Raw genomic sequence first — 22,680 nt, forward strand, 5'->3', positions numbered from 1 at the left:
GCTTTCCATAAAGATTTAATAAAGAATTAAAGAAAGAAAAAGAAAATTTGATTATAATTTGTGCTGTCTTGCCCGTAACTTCTCCACAGTATGCCTTTTGTCCTGTCCTCCTCACATCCTTCCCAAACCAGCCATGGCAGATGGGCCTGGTTCTGCTGGAGAGTTCCTCCTGGTGTTGCCAAGCGCTTGTTCATAGTGAGCTGCCTGATCATTGGGGTTTTCTCTGAATTATTTACATATAAATATAAAGCACCTCAAAGTGAAGAATAAAATAAAGTAAATAAAGTGAATAAACAAAATTCAATTGAATTGAAATGATCTGATTATAGGAAGAAGTGATGGAAGGTGGTGAATTAATAATGAACATTAATTGTTAATAGGAATATTTCAAGGTTCCCTTACAGATATTATTTAATTAGGAAATTCTTCTTTGTGGTCATAGCTGATTTGTCCTCATCAGAATGAAGTTTATTTTATTCATATCCAGCAGTTGGCGCTAATGCGCCGGTTTCTAATAGCCAAAGAAGAAGACCACCGGTAGAGCAGCTGGATTTCTTCACCGTTTGCTCGGGACTGTAAGTTTTCCCTTATTTCAAACGGTATGCTCGCTGTCAGAGAAGTATCTGCTTTCACTCTGCTTCATATAGAATCAGCAGAAAGCCGCCGCTCGGCTCTTCCGGTGACTCTGTAACTTCAGTCGGGGCGGAGCATTTCCAGCTGGTTTCCGTTATATGAGGCAACACAGCCGCTGAAACCTGACATTTCCCCCCAAATAACTCCAAATATAAACGCAGTCGTCCGCTGTTTTTAAATACAACAACCTCAGTCACCCCAACCACTCACAACTTTAAAAGACAGCTTACATCTGTCGGTAAATAATAAAATTTGCTTCTGTTTACTTTCTGTGTCCCGTCGGGATGTTAATCCTTACATACTTTTCAGGTCAAGTTTGAGAGCAGCTTCATTGTGTGTTAAATTCCTGCGTGTCTTATGTTGGCCGTGTGAGAAGTTATGTTTATAACACTTTCACTTTATGGAGGATGTTGTTAATGTTAATGTTAATTACAGAATTACAAAATCATGCGTGTTGTTATGATACTTGTAGTGATAGGAGTGTTGCCAGTGCGTAATGGGCTCAAAGCTGTGGGCGCAGCGGCAAAACGCATCCACGCTGGCCTTTGAGACGCTGCTCTCGACAGAATGCTGGTTATTACTTCGGTGGACCCCAGAAGTGCTCTATACAGGAGGGCACAAGTTAAAGTGTGATGTTTAATGATGTTTTTAATTACAGTAGGATGGCGTCATTGTGACGTGGTAGGGCGTCATATTGAAAAAAAAATAGTGTGTTTTACAGCCCTCTCAATGGCCTTTCATATGGTATATTACTCAGTGTGTTTTAAAAAAAATTTCAAGGTAACCTTTGACCTCGAACTTTGACAAAGTGAACTTTGACCTAACAGTGACGGTAAAGGTCAAAGGGTCATTCCTTATTTTCACATACATTTTTCATTTAAATTATTGTGCCTGTCATGTTTTCATGTCTTAGGTGAAACAGGGCATGATATTATGGGATAGTAGATGTTTTTTCCTTCTAAACAAAGTGTTGTACAGTCTCCCTTCTTTCTTCTTGTAATAATGTCAGACATGCTATTTATACATTCAAATCTATAGCTCAAGATTTGTTGCAGACATGATGTGGGAAACCTTGCCTGGGTCGAAATTAACCTGGATTACACTGTGAAGGTATGAAATAGGAACAAAATGTAAAGGTTAGAGGAAATGATTAATTAATGGGTCCACTCTGTGTTTACCACATGCCCATTAATAACAGTAGTGACCAGGTTCACCAGTTTCAGCAGCTGGAAGTTGTAAATTAAGAAATAGTCTGTAATGCTCATGAAAGCAGATTGTTACTGGTGGAAAGATTATCCTAAACACCACCTTTGGAAGGAAACATGACTTGCAGTTTGCAAATTTTTGTTGTTTTTAATCAGTGTCTTACTCTGTATGAGCTGTAACATCTGTCTTTTTTAAACACTTTTCTTTCTTCACCAATCAGCTGAAGTGTTTGAAAATATTTGCTGGATTGACTGAATTTTCCAGTCAAAGTGATCCACTGGTCCAGTTTAAATTCGACCTGAAAACTGTCACACTCCAGGACGGGTGTCTATATGTGTACTGGTTTCTTAATGTAGGGTGGGGTATCTCTTTTTGGAGTTTCCTCCTTATCAGTCAAAAACAGGTGATGCATGTTCAGAGATTTTGGTCAATGAGTAGCATGTGTGCTGACTCACTGTTGGAGGGATTTATAAGCCACTGACCCTAAAGGCCGGTCAGTTTAGAACAGCAGACCCTTCATTCAAACACAGTGTGTAGGGTCAGATTAGAACTAGATACTCGTGTCAGTGAATGCATTCTGTATGTTCTGGGATGATTTGTGTTTCCTCTCCAGGTAAAGGTAGAAAGTGTGTGTGAGCTGATGTGGATGTGAATTCAGCAGCATGGACCAGTGTGAGGACAGAGAGGAGGGAGTCCCTCCCTCTAAAAGAGCCAGAGAGAGCCAGAGCAAAGCTCAGAGGTGAGATGACCATCTCTAACTGTCCATGACTCTTCTCCATGTCACAGCTCAGCACTCACATCACTGCTCCATCATTATTCACAGGAACCAACCTGGAACTGAACCCAGCTGTGTGTCCTTACAGAGTGATGCCTCAGTTGAACGCCACATTGAATTTAAACAACAACCCTCTGCTGCAGGGAGGTAAACATGAACATGGGCTTTTTTGGGTCTTATTTACATGACAGAGTTTAATAGTTTACCACAAGTTTAAAATGAAAAATACAATTTAAAATATTTTAAGAAAAAATTTTTAAAAAAGATACAAACACAGTTATTGAAGAATTCAAAAGGTAAATCATCTAAAACAGCTACACACAGAATCTGAACGGTTCCTGTTCCCGTTAAATTAACCAAGTGTTAACAAAGATTACAGTTTAGGAACTAAAACAGATCTTCTGAGCTGAGTACAGACTTCAGAGACCTGCGGTATGATTCTGTCACTGAAATGAGTTTGAGGTGGTTTATAGGACCAGGTAGCATAGAACTGATATACAGTGGCAGCTTCCTGATACAGAGATGGAACAAAGACAAGTAATACATGTCTATCATGTCTTTTAGATGTAAAGAAAGGCTTTTTTAAATCCAAAGTAGAGATGAGTACTGCTACCATCAGCAGTGCTAGCAGCAGCAGGTCATCGTCCTCACGTCTGTGTTTTTATCATTCTGCTCAGGTGGTTAGAATCGACATACAGACCTTCATATTCTTTATATGCTTGTTAGCACAGATGGCCTCTACCTTATATTCCACCTGCTGAGTAGGTGATCAATATTTTAGGACGACACTTGGTTTTGTTTATTACTGAAGTATGATGAATTAGTTTAAGTGACTTGAATTTTTTTTTCCACTCAGCGAGGTCAGCTGATTTTAATCTTCCACTAAAACAAATGTGATGCCTTTCTAATTTGTTTCCAACCATTTCATCATACAGTAATTGTTAACTAACCCATATTACACAAACACTGTGAAATAGGGCTGCCACGATTCCTCGACTAGTCATGAAATCGTCAACGACTAATTTAATAGTCGACGCGTCTTTTGAAGCTTTTTGAGATCCTGAAAGACGCAGGAATAAGTAGGATTTAAGAGTGTAGTAATGGACTGAAACAGAAGAAGCAATGCATTTACAAGGATGCCAGCTGCTGTTAAACGCCAAAGAAGAAGAAGCAGTCTGTGTCCAAATTAAGAGGCCGCATTTGTAGGCCAATTACGTTACAGCGACACAACCTATCCCAGAATTCATAGCGTGGCTCAGCCAATTCCAGTTTCCAACAATGGCGGCAGCTACTTAGTTTTAATGTTACTCTTATTATTCTTTCTGGGTCGCAAAATAAAGTTTTCAGATATTTTCAGGCGAGAATGTAGGTGTGTAAACTTCAAATATTTGCTCAATTTATCAAGACATCACACATTTGCAAAAGTGATCCGATGTTTTCATAGACGAGCTGGCCGGGAGGTCAAGGTTCAACTCCCGGCACATCGTTTTCAAAGCGTCTGCGGTCTTTCGCTCCTCAGGTTTAACATGATACAGTATAAGTCACTTAGATAATAACTTTAAAATGCTATTGCTTGGCTTTTTTCAGTGTTTTGTTTGTTCCTGAGTAAATCGGTTTGGCTGAGATTAAAGTTATAGTTTTCACACAGCTGAATAAACATCAAACAGAAAACCGATTAAACAGAAGTGTGAGAGGCTCCAGAATTTACTCCAGTGTAATATTTTAGATAGCAAGGAGCAGACAGCTGAGTTTATTAAACTCCACCAAGACAATCTGCAAACGTCAATAAAAGTTTAATAAACTATCATCTTATCTTTATTTTTGGTTAGCACATACCTTAAACACTTTAAACACTAAGCTAATGATAGTTATATAAGAGCAGATGCTGCTGGTGCAATAAGCTGTACATTTTATGTCAAGTGGATGCATGATCTGATTAGTCGACTAATCGCAAACTTTCAATTCAATTCAATTCAATTTTATTTATATAGCGCCAAATCACAACAAAAGTCGCCTCAAGGCGCTTTATATTGTACAGTAGATAGCACAATAATAAATACAGAGAAAACCCAACAATCATATGACCCCTATGAGCAAGCACTTTGGCGACAGTGGGAAGGAAAAACTCCCTTTAACAGGAAGAAACCTCCGGCAGAACCAGGCTCAGGGAGGGGCGGCCATCTGCTGCGACCGGTTGGGGTGAAAGAAGGAAAACAGGATGAAAGACATGCTGTGGAAGAGAGACAGAGATTAATGACAGATATGATTCGATGCAGAGAGGTCTATTAGCACATAGTGAGTGAGAAAGGTGACTGGAAGGGAAAACTCAATGCATCATGGGAATCCCGGCAGCCACGTCTATTGCAGCATAACTAAGGGAGGATTCAGGGTCACCTGGTCCAGCCCTAACTATATGCTTTAGCAAAAAGGAAAGTTTTAAGCCTAATCTTGAAAGTAGAGATAGTGTCTGTCTCCGAATCCAAACTGGAAGTTGGTTCCACAGAAGAGGGGCCTGAAAACTGAAGGCTCTCCTCCCATTCTACTTTTAAATACTCTAGGAACAACAAGTAGGCCTGCAGTGCAAGAGCGAAGTGCTCTAATAGGGTGATATGGTACTACAAGGTCATTAAGATAAGATGGGGCCTGATTATTTAAGACCTTGTATGTGAGGAGCAGGATTTTGAATTCAATTCTGGATTTAACAGGAAGCCAATGAAGGAAGCCAAAACAGGAGAAATATGCTCTCTCTTTCTAGTCCCTGTCAGTACTCTTGCTGCAGCATTTTGGATTAGCTGAAGGCTTCTCAGCGAGTTTTAGGACTTCCTGATAATAGTGAATTACAGTAGTCCAGCCTGGAAGTAATAAATGCATGAACTAGTTTTTCAGCATCACTCTGAGACAGGATATTTCTAATTTTAGAGATGTTGCGCAAATGGAAGAAAGCAGTCTTACATATTTGTTTAATATGTGCATTGAAGGACATGTCCTGGTCAAAAATGACTCAAGGTTTCTCACAGTGTTACTGGAGGCCAAGGTAATGCCATCCAGAGTAAGAATCTGCTTAGATACCATATTTCTAAGATTTTCAGGGCCGAGTACAATAACCTCAGTTTTATCTGAATTAAGAAGCAGAAAGTTAGCGGCCATCCAGGTCTTTATGTCTTTAAGACATTCCTGCAGTTTAACTAATTGGTGTGTGTTACCTGGCTTCATGGATAGATAGAGCTGCGTGTCATCTGCATAGCAGTGAAAATTTATGCTATGTCTTCTAATGATGTTGCCTAGGGAAGCATGTATAATGTAAATAGAATTGGTCCTAGCACTGAACCCTGTGGAACACCATAATTGACCTTAGTGTCTGAAGAGGACTCTCCATTTACATGTACAAACTGGAGTCTATTAGATAGATATGATACAAACCACTGCAGTGCAGTACCTGTAATACCTACAGCATGTTCTAATCGCTCTAATAGGATATTATGGTCAACAGTATCGAACGCAGCACTGAGGTCTAGCAGGACAAGCACAGAGATGAGTCCACTGTCAGAGGCCATAAGAAGATCATTTGTAACCTTCACTAAAGCTGTTTCTGTGCTGTGATGAGCTCTGAAACCTGACTGAAACTCTTCAAATAAACCATTTCTCTGCAGATGATCTGTTAGCTGTTTGACAACTACTCTTTCAAGGATTTTTGATATGAAAGGAAGGTTGGAGATTGGCCTATAATTAGCTAAGACAGCTGGGTCTAGAGATGGCTTTTTAAGTAAAGGTTTAACTACAGCCAGCTTGAAGGCCTGTGGTACATAGCCGATTATTAGAGATAGGTTGATCATATTTAAGATCGAAGAATTAATTAATGGCAGGACTTCTTTGAGCAGTTTTGTAGGAATGGGGTCTAAAAGACACATTGATGGTTTGGAGGAATTAATTATTGAAGTTAACTCAGAAAGATCAATTGGAGAAAAAGAGTCTAACTTAACATCGATGGTACTAAGAGTAGCTGTAGATAATATTACATCTGTGGGATGATTATTGGTAATTTTTCTCTAATGATAAAAATTTTATTTGTGAAGAAGTTCATGAAGTCATTACTAGTTAACGTTAAAGGGATGGTTGGCTCAGTAGAGCTCTGACTTTTTGTCAGCCTGGCTACAGTGCTGAAGAGAAACCTGGGGTTGTTCTTATTTTCTTCAATCAGTGACGAATAGTAAGATGTTCTGGCTTTATGGAGGGCTTTCTTATAAAGCAGCAAACTATTTCTCCAGGCTAAATGATGATCCTCTAAATTTGTGACACGCCATTTCCTCTCCAGCTTACGAGTTATCTGCTTTAGGCTACGTGTTTGAGAATTATACCACGGAGTCAGGGACTTTGGATTTGAGGCCTTAGTTTTCACAGGAGCTACAGTATCCAGAGTCGCACGTAGTGAGGAGGTAAAATTATTAACAAGATAATCGACCTCTGTTGGAGTAGCGTTCAGATAGCTGCTCTGTTCTATGTTGGTACAGGGCATTGAAGATGATAACAGTGGGTGGATTATATTCTTAAACTTAGTTACAGCACTTTCAGAAAGACATCTACTTTGATAAAGTCTACTCTCCACTGCTGTGTAATCAATTATTGTAAATGTAAATGTTATCAGGAAATGATCAGACAGCAGAGGGTTTTCAGGAAACACTGTTAAATATTCAGTTTCTATGCCATACGTTAAAACAAGATCTAGAGTGTGATTAAAGTGGTGGGTGGGTTCTTTTACATTTTGAGAGAAGCCAATTGAGTCTAGTAACAGATTAAATGCGATGTTGAGGCTGTCATTTTTAGCATCTACATGGATGTTAAAATCACCCACAATAATTATTTTATCTGAGCTGAGCACTAAATCAGATAAAAAGTCTGAGAAATCAGAGAGAAACTCTGTGTAAGGCCCAGGTGGACGATAGATGATAACAAGTAAGACTGGTTTCTGAGTTTTACAGCTGGGGTGGACGAGGCTAAGCATCAGGCTTTCAAATGAATTAAAAGTCTGTCTTGGTCTTTCGTTAATTAATAGGCTGGTGTGAAAATTGCTGCCACACCGCCCCTCGGCCTGTGCTTCGGGATTTCTGGTAGTTAGAATGACTCGGGGTGTTGATTCATTTAAACTAACATACTCATCCTGCTGCAACCAGGTTTCTGTAAGGCAGAGTAAATCGATTTGTTGATCAATTATTAAGTCATGTACTAACAGAGACTTGGAGGAGAGAGACCTAATATTTAATAATCCACATTTCACTGTTTTACTCTTTGGTTCAGATGTGGATACTGTATTGTTCTTTCTTTGTGATTTTTATGTTTAAGTTGTTTATTGCTGGTTTTAGTTTGTTTTTGTCTTTTTGGGAGCTGACACAGTCTCAATGGAGATGGGTTTTGGGGGTAGCAGGAGGAGAGAAGCTGCAGAGAGGCGTGTAAGACTGCAACTCTGCTTCCTGGTCCCAACTCTGGATAGTCATATTTTGGGGGTTTAATGAATTTGTCCATATTTCTAGAAATGAGAGCTGCTCCATCCAAAGTGGGATGGATGCCGTCTCTCCTAACAAGACCAGGTTTCCTCCAGAAGGTTTGCCAATTATCTATGAAGCCCACATCGTTTCTGGGACACCACTCAGACAGCCAGCAATTTAAGGAGAACATGCGGCTAAACATGTCACTCCTGGTCTGATTGGGGAGGGACCAGAGAAAACTACAGAGTCCGACATTGTTTTTGCAAAGTTACACACCGATTCAATATTGATTTTAGTGACCTCCGATTGGCGTAACCGGGTGTCATTACTGCCGACGTGAATTATGATCTTACTGTATTTACGTTTACCCTTAGCCAGCAGTTTTAAATTTCCTTCAATGTCGCCTGCTCTGGCCCCTGGAAGACAATTGACTATGGTTGCCGGTGTCTCTAGCTTCACATGTCTGAGAACAGAATCACCAATTACCAGAGTTTGACCCCCGGCGGGTGTGTCGCCGAGTGGGGAAAAACAGTTGACACATGAACAGGTTGGTGGTGTACCTGGGGCTTCAGTTTAAGACTATGCTTCCTCCTCACCGTCACCCAGCCGCCCTCTTTCCCCAGCTGCTTGGGGTCTGCCGGGGAACAGCTAGCGGGGCCCACGCTATCTTCGGCTGCACCAGCTACAGGGGCCTGGCTAGCTACGGGTGAATGAAGGGTGCGGCCGAGTCTCCAATTCAGTAATCCTGGCCTCCAGAGCTGCAAATATGCTACATTTATTACAGGTATCATTACTGCTAAAGGAGGCCGAGGAGTAACTAAACATCTGACACAATGAGCAGGAAAGTGCAGGAGGGACAGGTGAAGTAGCCATGGTGCTAACGAGTCGGCTACGAGCTAAGCTAAGCTAGCGAAACAGTAAAGAGACAGTGAGTGAATACTTTGGCTATAAATTAGGTAGTGAGTACACAGAAAGGGTGATTCAGATGAAGCACGTTAAGATTATACTATGAAAAAGGGATGTATCAAAAGATTTAAATTAAATTGCTAAGCAGAAAAGCTACTCAGAAACACCACTGTGTTTGAGCAGGAACAGGAAGTGATACTATACCACAGAGCGAGCGAACACCAAGTGACAGCGCCACCAAGAGTCAGGAGAACAGCGTGAACCCACCAAAATTCTCTCTGTCAAACATAATCAATGACTAGTTGACTATCAAAATAATCGTTTGTGGCAGCCCTACTGTGAACCATGTGAACCAGCGCCAGCCCCAAACTGAAGGCACAACATGATCTCAGATTCAAAGGTCACCATCAGAGGCGAGGAGCAAAGCCAGCAGGAATCATCAGCTGAGCGTTTTTTGTCATCATCAAACGAGTACAAACGACTGCAAACAAAGAAAGTTGTTAGTGTAGGAAGAATGCCTTTCTTGTTACCTTCTTCCATACTATGTAAGCTGTTAAAAACTCTGTATTTTGAACATGAACCTGAGCACAGCTACATCTCCTTGAAGACTGCTGCCTCAGTTGAACATCATATTGATGTTATTAGAGAGCAGGATGAGAGCGAGACTAGAGCTCAGATGTGAGTTGACCATGTCTAACTGTCACAAACTCTCTGACCTCCATGGCACTGCTGAGCCCTCAAATCAATGCACCGTCTTTATTTACAGAAATACAGTTAGGACTACAGCTGGATCTGACCCCAGTCCTGAACCTAGCAATGTGTCCTTGAAGAGCACCGCCTCGGCTGAACGGGTCATTGAATTTAAAGGACAGCCCTGTACTGCGGAGAGGTAAACATGAGCTTTGCTCCACATACAGAGCTCCGAAATGTCTAACAAAGGAATATGTCAATTTTTCAACATGAGCTCAGCATGATGTGTTTTTATTTTTAGTGAAAGTCAAAACTAAAACAGGAGGAAATATTTACGGCTGATAACGGAGTTTATGAGTCTAGTGTGTGTTTGAAATGAAAAATAGATTCATGAACATGTTGAAAAAAAGAAAAGCCCAGAAAAACCAAGTTAATAAAGAGTTAACGGTGTTAAAGACGCTATGTAAATGTAGATAAAATTAGTATTTGATCATTTTCAAATCTCATAAATCTTATTTACAACTGAATACAGACAACATATAAAATCTTTAAATAAGACAATGTACCATTTTAAGAAGAGCAGTAGCTCATTTTAAATTTGATGGCAGCAGCACAGCACAGTGGAACAAGGTTACCACTGTGTAGAACTCTCTCTTCTTTACACAACAGTCCATAAACATCTGGGACCAGTTGCTGGACCTTTGGGAGAGCAATGGTGTCCCATTCTTGTTTGATATAGTATTTTTGCTGTTCAACAGTCCCAGGTCTTCTTTGTCATATTTTTCATTTTATGATGCACCAAAGGTTTTAGTTGGTTGAAGATCTGGACTGCAGGTAGGCCAGCTCTACATTCAGGCTCCTCTGAAACCATTTAGCATTGATATTGCCTTTAAGATTTGCAAGCTGCGAGTTCCATAGGCACCAGTGCACACCTACACATCAGAGGCCCAGGCTGTCAAATTGAACACTGATACCAAGCTGCATGTTTTTTCCCCCTCTTTAGTCTGGGGGATGCAAGATCCATGTCTTCCAAAAAGAATTTGAAATTTCCTTTTGTCTGACGACAGAACAGTTTTCCACTTTTCCTCAGTCCATTTTAAATAAGCTTTGGCCCGGAGAAAGCAGTGCTATTTCTGGATTATTTTCACTTCTTACTTATTTTTTTTGCATGAAAAAGCTTTAACCTGCATGTGCGTATGCCATGGGGAAGTGTTCCTTAGCTCATCCAGTGATTTTCATGACAGAGTCATGCCTACATTGCAAAAACTCAAAATCTTACCAAGTATATTTGTCTAATTTCTAGTCAAAATAATCTCATTACACTTAAAATAAGAAAATCAGCTAGAGAGTAACATTTAAGTTAGATATAGGAACTTGTTTTTAGACAGTGCATCTTGGACCTGGAGAATTTTCACTTGTTCCATTGGCAGTTTTTTCACTTAATACAAGATATTCTTGCTTGAAATAAGTGAAATAAATCTGCCAATGGAACAAGTGATGATCTTCTATTGGCACCCTTTGATGATGCAGTAGATGAGATAGTCACAGACTACACAAATTTACAATGAAGAACATTATTCTGAAATTGTTCAGTAATTTGTAGATGCCTTTTGTTGCAGACCAGTAAACTCTGCCCATCTTTATTTCAGAGAAACTCTGCCTCTCCAAGATGATATTTATTTAATTAATTAACTAATTATTGCACAATGGTTCTGGTTGTTTTTTTTTAGCACCACTTACTTTTTGTCACAATCATAACTTTAAAAAAAACAAACATTTTTCCTAATCTTGGGTCTTTGATCCAGAGTTGTGAGGTTTTGTAATGAATTCTTGCTTATTATTTAAAGTTCTGTTTGTTATCTAGTTTTTTAAATTGTTATTGTTTTTAATTGTCATTCAATTGTTATGTTTCTCCTTTATATCTTGAGGTTTCTGGCTGTTTATTTCCATTAGTTGTTTTGGCAGGGTCTATAATCCATAGATTCTTGTGCTATTTTTTAGCTTTTTTTTTTTTTTTTTTAAGTTTGAGTGTTTTCTTAGGTGATTCCTGCATATTTATTTGTATTATTAGCCTTCTTTGTCTTGTTTGTAGTTCAGCATCTTTAGTGCTGCAGAAATGTGCTGGTTACCAAAGCTGCCTTATATTCCACCTGCTGAGTAGCTGATTGACATCTTAGGATCAATACTTAGCTGGCTTTGTTTATTACTGAAGAATGATGGTTTAGTTTAAGTGATTGGAAATTATAACACGTGTGATGCCACTTTTATGGATTTTTAACCATTTTATTATACAGTAGTTGTTAATTTACACATTTACACGGAAAATAGAAAATATATCAAATGTTTAAATGACAAAAATGTGTCATTTGAACAAGAACAGTTGCTCATTTTGAATTTGATAGCAGTAACACATATATATAAAAAAACTCCGTATACTTTTATGGGCAAAGTGTATAAAAATCACCAAAGCATAAAACTGAATGGAGCCAATTCTTGAAATTTTCTTTACAGTATCACCAGGTCAGATGTTCCCACTGGTCCGACTGTCTCGCAGGATAAAACACACCTGGACTCCATATTTATGGTCTGTACGTTTACAATTACTTGTTGTTTTCTGTTCATTTCATTGTAAGTTTTTTAATTTTTCACAAAGAATAAAATTCAAAAGAAAAACTGAATAATTTAATTTAGCTCCTGATGGAACTTTATTCAGGCAGAAACTCCACATAAGGACTACAAACAGGTTGAATTAGATTAAAACTAGGAGAAAGTTTATTTGCACTTTTAGTTAAGCTAATGTTAACTAACTTTAGCAGGAAGAAAGCAAGTTTTATCAATTGAAGGCTGGGTCTGGGCTAACAGGAATTTGACTGACGTGGCTTTCTTCTGGCTGATCTTAGCTAATGCTCTTATGGCTAGTATGGACAAATTTCAAGGTGTCTAATGTAACAAAATGAAGTGGATAAAGTCAGCTGATCATTCCAATCCTATGTTGCTCATCTGGGCGATGAAATATCTTGCCAATATTTTGTAAGTTAATAATAATAAGTAACCATTGACTGATTTATGTAATGTTGTTAAATTATAGGTGGTTGTAAATGTTATTATATGCAAAACAATTAATGAATTGAAATCCTAGTTGTCTTATCTTTCTAAATACTTTACCAGGTATTATAATCCATGATAACCACGCATCGATTATGTGGTTATTGTTCTTATAGTCTATTTAGAAACTTAAATATTTAGCTATCCTTTTTTAGAGCTTTGGATTGTGAATATAACCAGAACTTCAGAGAATATCAAGGTTCTGTTCTTTTTCCAGCACACCAGTGCTGATTCGCCATGTCCCTTTTCACTGTAGGAGAAAAACGAGGTAGCCGGTGAGTCCGGTCAGGAGAATCACTTCACCGGAGAGGCATAAAACATATATTGTATCATCAGATACTGTTATAATTGTGTAAAAAGCAATCATGGCTAATGCTTGCTTCAATAAAAAGGGCAATAAAGAAAGAACTAGACCATTACATAAACGGTATGTCCAACATGCTTGCTGATGCTTGGCTGATGTTTCTCTATGATTTCAGTCTGACTGTAGCATTCAAATAATGTTTTCCAGCTGTTGGAGGAGAACCTCAATGCTTTTGTGAAGAATGAACTGAGAAAGATCCAGAAGGTTCTGAGTCCAGATTACATAAAGAGTCAGGCAGAGGAGGTGTTGCAGGGTGACCATGAGATGGAGAGGAAGAGCAGCAGTGAGGCATTTCTTAGGATCACAGCGAACTTCCTGAGAATAATGAAGCAGGAGGTGCTGGCTCAACGTCTGGAGAATAGTAAGAGGATTTCTCTAAAGATATAATAAGCAGTAGACCATTTTATTATTATTACTATTATTATTTATATTACATAAATGTTGTTTGTCTATTCTTTTAGGATTCCCCATCATGTGTCAGAATAAACTTAAATCTAACCTGAAGAAGAAGTTCCAGTGTGTGTTTGAGGGAATTGCTAAAGAAGGAAACCCAACCTTTCTGAATCAGATCTACACAGAGCTCTACATCACAGAGGGAGAGACTACAGAGGTCAACCAAGAACATGAGATTAGACAGATTGAAACAGCATCCAGGAAATCAGACAGACCAGAAACAACAATTAGACAAGAAGACATCTTTAAAACTTCACTTGGAATAGATAAGCCAATCAGAACAGTCCTGACAAAGGGAGTGGCTGGCATTGGAAAAACATTCTTAACGCGGAAGTACACACTAGATTGGGCCGCTGAAAAAGCCAACCAGGACATCCAATTCATGTTTCCATTCACTTTCAGAGAGCTGAATTTGTTGAAAGAGAAAAAGTTCAGCCTGGTGGAACTTGTTCATCACTTCTTTACTGAAACCAAAGAATCAGGAATCTGCAGCTTTGAAGACTTCCAGGTTCTGTTTATCTTTGATGGTCTGGATGAGTGTCGACTTCATCTGGACTTCCACTACACAGAGACCCTGACTGATGTTACAGAGCCCACTGCAGTGGGTGTGCTGCTCACAAACCTCATCAGGGGTAAGCTGGTTCCATCTGCTCGAATCTGGATAACCACACGACCTGCAGCAGCCAATCAGATCCATCCTGAGTGTGTTGACATGGTGACAGAGGTTAGAGGGTTCACTGAACAACAGAAGGAGGAGTACTTCAAGAAGAGATTCAGAGAAGAGCAGGCCAGCAAAATCATCTCCCATATCAAGACATCACGAAGCCTCCACATCATGTGCCACATCCCAGTCTTCTGCTGGATCACTGCTACAGTTCTGGAGGATGTGCTGAAAACCAAAAAGAGGAGAGAGTTGCCTAAGAACTTGACTGAGATGTACATCCACTTCCTGGTGGTTCAGGCCAAAGTGAAAAAGGTCAAGTATGATGGAGGAGCTGAGACAGATCCACACTGGAGTCCAGAGAGCAGGAAGATGATTGAGTCTCTGGGAAAACTGGCTTTTGAGCAGCTGCAGAAAGGAAACCTGATCTTCTATGAATCAGACCTGACAGAGTGTGGCATCGATATCAGAGCAGCCTCAGTGTACTCAGGAGTGTTCACACAGATCTTTAGAGAGGAGAGAGGACTGTACCAGGACAAGGTGTTCTGCTTTGTCCATCTGAGTGTTCAGGAGTTTCTGGCTGCTCTTCATGTTCATCTGACCTTTATAAAGTCTGCTATCAATCTGCTGGAAGAACAAGAAATCTCCCAGATGTGTGAAACAAGAGAATTTGCAGAGACACAATTCTTTGTGAGTGCTGTGGACAAGACTTTAAAGAGTCCAAATGGACACCTGGACTTGTTACTCCGTTTCCTTCTTGGTCTCTCACTGAAGGAAAATCAGACTCTCCTACGAGGTCTTTTGACACAGATAGGATGTAGCTCACAGACCAAACAGGAAAATATCCGGTACATCAAAGAGAAGATCAGTCAGAATCTGTCTGCAGAAAAAAGCATCAACCTGTTCCACTGTCTGAATGAACTGAATGATCATTCTCTAGTGGAGGAGATCCAACAGGCCCTGAGTTCAGGAAGTCTCTCTACAGATAAACTGTCTCCTGCTCAGTGGTCAGCTCTCGTCTTCATCTTACTGTCATCAGAAGAAGATCTGAATGTGTTTGACCTGAAGAAATACTCTGCTTCAGAGGAGGCTCTTTTGAGGCTGCTGCCAGTGACCAAAGCCTCCTGCAAAGCTCTGTAAGTAAACAGTGGTGTTTCTTTACAATCCATTACTTTCTTAGTGGACAGTAGAGAGTATTTAATAACTACTACACATTTTCTTATTTCCATATTCTCTTATTTTCTCTTATTTTTATTCTCTTTTATTTTATTTTTTTATATTTTGCAGACTGAATATCTGTAACCTGTCAGTGAGAAGCTGTGAAGGTCTGTCCTCAGTTCTCAGCTCCCTGTCCTCTAATCTCAAAGAACTTAACCTGAGTAACAACAACCTGCAGGATTCAGGAGTGAAGCTGCTGGCTTCTGGACTGAAGAGTTCCCATTGTATACTGGAAAGTCTCAGGTCAGGATTCATATATCTGTTCCAACTCATAACATGTAGATGAATTTGTAAGACTGTGTGATTTGCAAATTAATTGTTGCATATCCTTCTTTATTTTGGATATTAGTTTTATGAAGATTTTGTATTATTTTCTTCTGCTTTTGCTTCTTGCTTGTGACTGTGAACTCACATTTAAAAAACTTTTTAGTAATACTCTTGTCAAACACTTCACCCTTCAATACATTTGTATGTTTGAACTGTGATGATAAAATATTTTTAGACTTTTCCTTCTGAATGACACTTACGTGACCTTCTTTTAGATATTTACTTTGTCCTCATAAAAATATAACAAGTTTGATGATTTTACTTTTCATCATCGGGTCAATATTTTGGCTTAATGAACCACGCCTCTAAAAAAACTTTGTCTGGTGTTACTAAAGCCAACGTTGATTTGATAGCAGTCTTGAGCTAGTCTGAATTTTTATACTTTTTGTGGAAGGTGTTAATCATCATAGTCTGTACAACTGTCAACTATCAACACTGTTCTCCATGACTGTGGTTGGGTGTTACTGACCTAGACTGGTTATACAATGTTTGAATACTTTTTTACTGTAATATGACTATAGTTGAGATTTCTGATTATCATGAGCTATAAGCTACAATTATCAATGTTAAAACAAAGGCTTGAAATGTTTCACTTTCACTATAGAATACATAAAAGTTTACCATACCACATTAAATTACCAAAAAGTATTTTCATAATATTCCAATGTTCACATGCTGGATGGACTAGGGAAGGATATCAAGTGAACTTTGTTGATCTGTGGAACCAGGACCCCAGTACAGGAAGTCTGCCTTGGCTCTCTGTTTATAAAGTCTAGTCTCTGATCCTGTGAGTATTATCCAGTTGGTAGTGCAGAGCTTAGATGGAGCCAACAGATAAGTGGATTTGCTCAGTTCTAACTGCATCTATTCTGGATGTCTATCCTGCTTATCTCTGAGGAACCCTTGTAGCTCAAGGGAGATTCCTCAGCCACACATGTTAATGACAGCTCCTTTTTGACACACACACACACACACACACACACACACACACACACACACAGCCTCCAAGTCCAACTTCACACACACTCTCAGTGAGAAGCAATTAAGCAGGTAAGTATGATCAACTGTCAGCAAACTCACATATGAATTATGGTTCTGTGTTTAACAATTACAACATACTTAATACCTTTTTTCTCATTCAGAATCATATATAATGATGGGCTGGAGACACATTTCTTTTCTTTTCACAAGGCTGAAGCTGGATCATGTCTACACACAAAATCCAGACATTGGAGCAATTCAATTCAATTCAATTCAATTTTATTTAAATAGCGCCAAATCACAACAAAAGTCGCCTCAAGGCGCTTTATATTGTACAGTAGATAGCACAATATTAAATACAGAGAAAAACCCAACAATCATATGACCCCCTATGAGCAAGCACTTTGGCGACAGTGGGAAGGAAAAACTCCCTTTTAACAGGAAGAAACCTCCGGCAGAACCAGGCTCAGGGAGGGCGGGGCCATCTGCTGCGACCGGTTGGGGTGAAAGAAGGAAAACAGGATAAAGACATGCTGTGGAAGAGAGACAGAGATTAATAACAGATATGATTCAATGCAGAGAGGTCTGTTAACACATAGTGAGTGAGAAAGGTGACTGGAAAGGAAAAACTCAATGCATCATGGGAATCCCCGGCAGCCTATGTCTATTGCAGCATAACTAAGGGAGGATTCAGGGTCACCTGGTCCAGCCCTAACTATATGCTTTAGCAAAAAGGAAAGTTTTAAGCCTAATCTTGAAAGTAGAGATAGTGTCTGTCTCCCGAATCCAAACTGGAAGCTGGTTCCACAGAAGAGGGGCCTGAAAACTGAAGGCTCTCCCTCCCATTCTACTTTTAAATACTCTAGGAACAACAAGTAGGCCTGCAGAGCGAGAGCGAAGTGCTCTAATAGGGTGATATGGTACTACAAGGTCATTAAGATAAGATGGGGCCTGATTATTTAAGACCTTGTATGTGAGGAGCAGGATTTTGAATTCAATTCTGGATTTAACAGGAAGCCAATGAAGGGAAGCCAAAACAGGAGAAATCTGCTCTCTCTTTCTAGTCCCTGTCAGTACCCTTGCTGCAGCATTTTGGATCAGCTGAAGGCTTTTCAGGGAGTTTTTAGGACATCCTGATAATAATGAATTACAGTAGTCCAGCCTGGAAGTAATAAATGCATGAACTAGTTTTTCAGCGTCACTCTGAGACAGGATATTTCTAATTTTAGAGATGTTGCGCAAATGGAAGAAAGCAGTCTTACATATTTGTTTAATATGTGCGTTGAAGGACATGTCCTGGTCAAAAATGACTCAAGGTTCCTCACAGTGTTACTGGAGGCCAAGGTAATGCCATCCAGAGTAAGAATCTGCTTAGATACCATATTTCTAAGATTTTCAGGGCCGAGTACAATAACCTCAGTTTTATCTGAATTAAGAAGCAGAAAGTTAGCGGCCATCCAGGTCTTTATGTCTTTAAGACATTCCTGTAGTTTAACTAATTGGTGTGTGTTACCTGGCTTCATGGATAGATAGAGCTGCGTGTCATCTGCATAGCAGTGAAAATTTATGCTATGTCTTCTAATGATGTTGCCTAGGGAAGCATGTATAATGTAAATAGAATTGGTCCTAGCACTGAACCCTGTGGAACACCATAATTGACCTTAGTGTGTGAAGAGGACTCTCCATTTACATGTACAAATTGGAGTCTATTAGATAGATATGATACAAACCACTGCAGTACAGTACCTGTAATACCTACAGCATGTTCTAATCGCTCTAATAGGATATTATGGTCAACAGTATCAAACGCAGCACTGAGGTCTAGCAGGACAGCACAGAGATGAGTCCACTGTCAGAGGCCATAAGAAGATCATTTGTAACCTTCACTAAAGCTGTTTCTGTGCTGTGATGAGCTCTGAAACCTGACTGAAACTCTTCAAATAAGCCATTCCTCTGCAGATGATCTGTTAGCTGTTTGACAACTACTCTTTCAAGGATTTTTGATATGAAAGGAAGGTTGGAGATTGGCCTATAATTAGCTAAGACTGCTGGGTCTAGAGATGGCTTTTTAAGTAAAGGTTTAACTACAGCCACCTTGAAGGCCTGTGGTACATAGCCGATTATTAGAGATAGGTTGATCATATTTAAGATTGAAGAATTAATTAATGGCAGGACTTCTTTGAGCAGTTTTGTAGGAATGGGGTCTAAAAGACACGTTGATGGTTTGGAGGAAGTAATTATTGAAGTTAACTCAGAAAGATCAATTGGAGAAAAAGAGTCTAACTTAACATCAATGGTACTAAAAGTAGCTGTATTTTACAGCACACAGCAATTCCCTGAGAGTTTCCTTCATATATGTTGTGTGTGTCTGTAGTCTATCGGGCTGTCTGATCGCAAAAGAAGGCTCTGATTCTCTGGCCTCAGCTCTAACGTCCAACCCCTCCCATCTGAGAGAGCTCGACCTGAGCTACAATCATCTGGGAGAGTCAGCAGTGAAGCTCTTGTCTTCTGGACTGGAGAATCCAGACTGGAGTCTGGACACTCTCAGGTATGGAGAGGACTGCTGCACCCACAGACAATTTCTAATAGAGGGAGGAGTGACTGAAAATATTTCTCACTGTGGATCTATTTATTGGAATATTGTGACATTTTCACTGATATGTTAATCACTGATGTTAGGAGCATTTTTCCTCTTACAAGAGACAGTGAACATAAATTGCAGATATTTGTGTGTAGCAGCTGCAGGAACATCTTTGTCATTGTTTTAGTTTAGACAGATGTGTGTGTCTGTGCTTGTGTGTAAAAGAGCGATGTAATGTGCAGGATGTAACCCCCTTCCTTCTCTCAGGGTGGAGCCTTCAGGAGAACAATGGTTGAGACCAGGTCTGAGGAAGTGTAAGTGTGTTTTTAATGTGATTCATGAAAACAAAGCAGCACACATTCAACCATCTTCAAACTGTCACATCACTCATTCACATCTCTGATGTCAGGAGTCATCATCTAAGTGTCAATCAATGACCAGATGATGGATCAATAACTGCAGCTGGATTGTGTTTGTTCTCTCCATCAGATTCCTGTCAACTCACAATCGACACAAACACAGTACACAAGAACCTTAAGCTGTCTGACAACAACAGGAAGGTGACATATGTTAAGGAGGAGCAGCCATATCCTGATCATCCAGACAGATTTGATGAATGGTGCCCCCAGGTGCTGTGTAGAGAAGGTCTGACTGGTCGCTGTTACTGGGAGGTCGAGAAAAATGGACAGGTTCACATATCAGTAAGTTACGGAAGAATCCCAAGAAAAGGGCACAGAGATGAAAGAAATGACATTGAATTTGGATTTAATGATCAGTCCTGGTGTCTCAGCTTCTCTAAACGAGGTTGCTCTGCTTGGCACAACAATAGAGAAACGTTCATCTGCTCTTCCTATTCTTGGTCTGGCAGAGTAGGAGTGTATGTGGACTGTCCTGCTGGCGCTCTGTCCTTCTACAGAGTCTCCTCTGATGACACTCTGATCCACCTCCACACCTTCAACACCACATTCACTGAACCTCTTTATGCTGGATTTGGGTTTGTGTTCAGAACAACATCAGGGTTTTCGATCTCTCTTGATTCTTCAGCTTCTCTGTGTTCAGTTTAGTGTAAATAGCGTCTTGTCTCATTATTTCTCTCTTTACCGTCCAAACTTTGATGTCACCATGTCTTTTGATGAATGAATGAAGTTATAAGTGTAATCAAATACGAAATATAATTTTATGGTCTTCAACTTTAAAGAAACCTTTCTATACTGTCCCATACTGTCTGGGTAAAATTTGACCCTTTTTTTTTTTTTTTACAATAGAGTTCATTACCCTTAGTACCATTCGTTTTAGCTTTTGAATTTTTTAATTAGATTTTTGCCAAAGTGGTACCACAATTAAAATATTTCAGAACTTAGTGTATGTTGCTACAGATGTTTGTACACTGAGCATGTTCCAGGACAGATTTGATTATGCATTGAATGAGCAGCAGATGTTAGCACTTCCAGACGAGCTGTTGAACAGAGATGAACTTCATCACATCTTCACTAATGTCATGTAACTGTGTGTTGTGATGTTACGTATGACATTAAAGCCCTGTCATGTGACCGAAGACAAAGGAAGCCCTGTTTCTCTGAAACGATTCAACTGCCTCATTATGTGATTCAAGCTGTTGAAAAGATGCAGGAATTATAGGAAGTGTTTTCCATGATCTGGATCTGAGGATTGTCACGTCACAAGCAGAGGTTGTGAGGACATTATGGACCCACCCAAAAAAAACAAAACGTTTGGGAGCATTTGACATAATTTTACATAATATCTCACAACTTACATTTTCTCAAATCAATCTCACAGAGTATTGTTTTATGTATATATCTATATCTATATATATATACATATATATTCATCACAGGGTTACTGTGGATGAACTTTGATTAATCATCATTAAATATAATTCATCTTTATTCTATATTAATCGCATTTCATTTTGCGTGAGCAAACAGACTCGAGAAAAAAGGAAAATATACGAACTTAACATGTTTATTGAAAATCTTGAACATTTATGTTAACAAAAAAACTCTGTGGCAAGATCTGAAAACCGCTGTTCACAAATGCTGTCCATCTAATCTGACTGAGCTGGAGCTGTTTTGCAAAGAAGAATGGGCAAAGATTTCAGTCTGTAGATGTGCAAAGCTGGTAGAGACATACCCTAAAAGACTGGCAGCTGGAATTGCAGCAAAAGGTGGTTCTACAAAGTATTGACTCAGGGGGCTGAATAATTACGCACACGCAACTTTGCAGTTATTTATTTGTAAAAAATGTTTGGAATCATGTATGATTGTCGTTCCACTTCTCACGTGTACACCACTTTGTATTGGTCTTTCACGTGGAATTCCAATAAAATTGATTCATGTTTGTGGCTGTAATGTGACAAAATGTGGAAAAGTTCAAGGGGGCCGAATACTTTTGCAAGCAACTGTATACATATATATATGTGTGTGTATATATATGTATATATATATATACACACACATGGCCTCATATTGGTATTCTGCAAATGATACATCATTACATTCACATGTAATGTCACAGTATTCATGCCAGTATTCAGTACTCGTACATGAGCTGTTAAACACTTTGTGTGATCTGCCTTTTGGCAAAGCCGCAATTGGCTGGAAATATTTGACACATTCATGGGGCTTCATCACACCATCACTAACTGTGTGTAACAGTGATTCACGGAGAGTTTCAGGTATTTGATGACCTGTTTTTGTGCTGCCATTGGTTCGGAAACCTGATGGGATGAAAGGTTTTCATTCAGTAGTTTAGAAACGTCATTTTCAAATATTTTGCAGAGAAGAAAAAAGAAGATGAGAAATATGCCCATAATTTATAATTACAACTGATTTAAGTTGTTTTTCTTGACTAGCAGTGTGATTACAAAACAACTGAGAGAAATAACCAGTCTGTAAAGAGTTGTTGATAATATTTGCTAAATGATTTATAAAACAATGAAATACAGATTTTAACTGTTTGATGAGGCTGGAGTCAAAGTAATAAGATTTTAATAGATTAATAACTTATTCCACATTTGTGGAATTTATTGATGGATTTTTTTTAAGATCTGGGATTTTTACACTGTGATAAAAACAGTCATCTGCTGTGTGAGAATAAATCAGTTATACTTTGATCCATTAGTCAGATAACATCAGTCCATCTCAGTCCTCTGCATAAAATAAATCAAAGTCATTCAGTAACGCGTCCTCTCATTGTGACAATCTCGATCCCCCCTTCTCATTCCCATCATTTTCCCATCATAGGTGGAGTCCTTCCACATTCCAAGTAGGCTTACTCAGT

At 39.3% G+C, this 22,680-nt stretch overlaps 1 protein-coding gene across 2 annotated transcripts; it reads left to right on the forward strand.

Annotated features, from left to right (window-relative positions):
* The first annotated feature begins 530 nt into the window (after positions 1-530).
* On the forward strand, positions 531-21,512 carry LOC116316696 (NLR family CARD domain-containing protein 3-like). 2 transcript variants are annotated; one of them, XM_031735326.2, is made up of 10 exons: positions 531-2,578; positions 2,663-2,761; positions 9,767-9,889; positions 12,202-12,274; positions 13,307-13,520; positions 13,621-15,409; positions 15,561-15,734; positions 19,174-19,347; positions 19,648-19,694; positions 19,870-21,512. In XM_031735326.2, the coding sequence occupies exons 1-10, from the start codon at positions 2,502-2,504 to the stop codon at positions 20,442-20,444; spliced, it is 3,345 nt and encodes a 1,114-aa protein (XP_031591186.2). In that variant the 5' UTR covers positions 531-2,501; the 3' UTR covers positions 20,445-21,512. The 2 variants fall into 2 exon arrangements, with proteins under 2 accessions (XP_031591186.2, XP_039462421.1); XM_039606487.1 differs by lacking the exon at positions 9,767-9,889.
* Positions 21,513-22,680: the final 1,168 nt, after the last annotated feature.

This window comes from Oreochromis aureus, linkage group 23 (assembly GCF_013358895.1).
Source record: "Oreochromis aureus strain Israel breed Guangdong linkage group 23, ZZ_aureus, whole genome shotgun sequence".
Classification (NCBI taxonomy): Eukaryota; Metazoa; Chordata; class Actinopteri; order Cichliformes; family Cichlidae; genus Oreochromis; species Oreochromis aureus.

Excerpts from the sequence above, each read along its gene's own strand:
- LOC116316696 (XM_031735326.2), top strand. The coding sequence starts at position 2,502 with ATGGACCAGTGTGAGGACAGAGAGGAGGGAGTCCCTCCCTCTAAAAGA. Across the intron at positions 12,275-13,306 it reads ACCTGGACTCCATATTTATG|CTGTTGGAGGAGAACCTCAA; the intron begins GTCTGTACGTTT and ends AATGTTTTCCAG. Across the intron at positions 15,735-19,173 it reads TGTATACTGGAAAGTCTCAG|TCTATCGGGCTGTCTGATCG; the intron begins GTCAGGATTCAT and ends GTGTGTCTGTAG.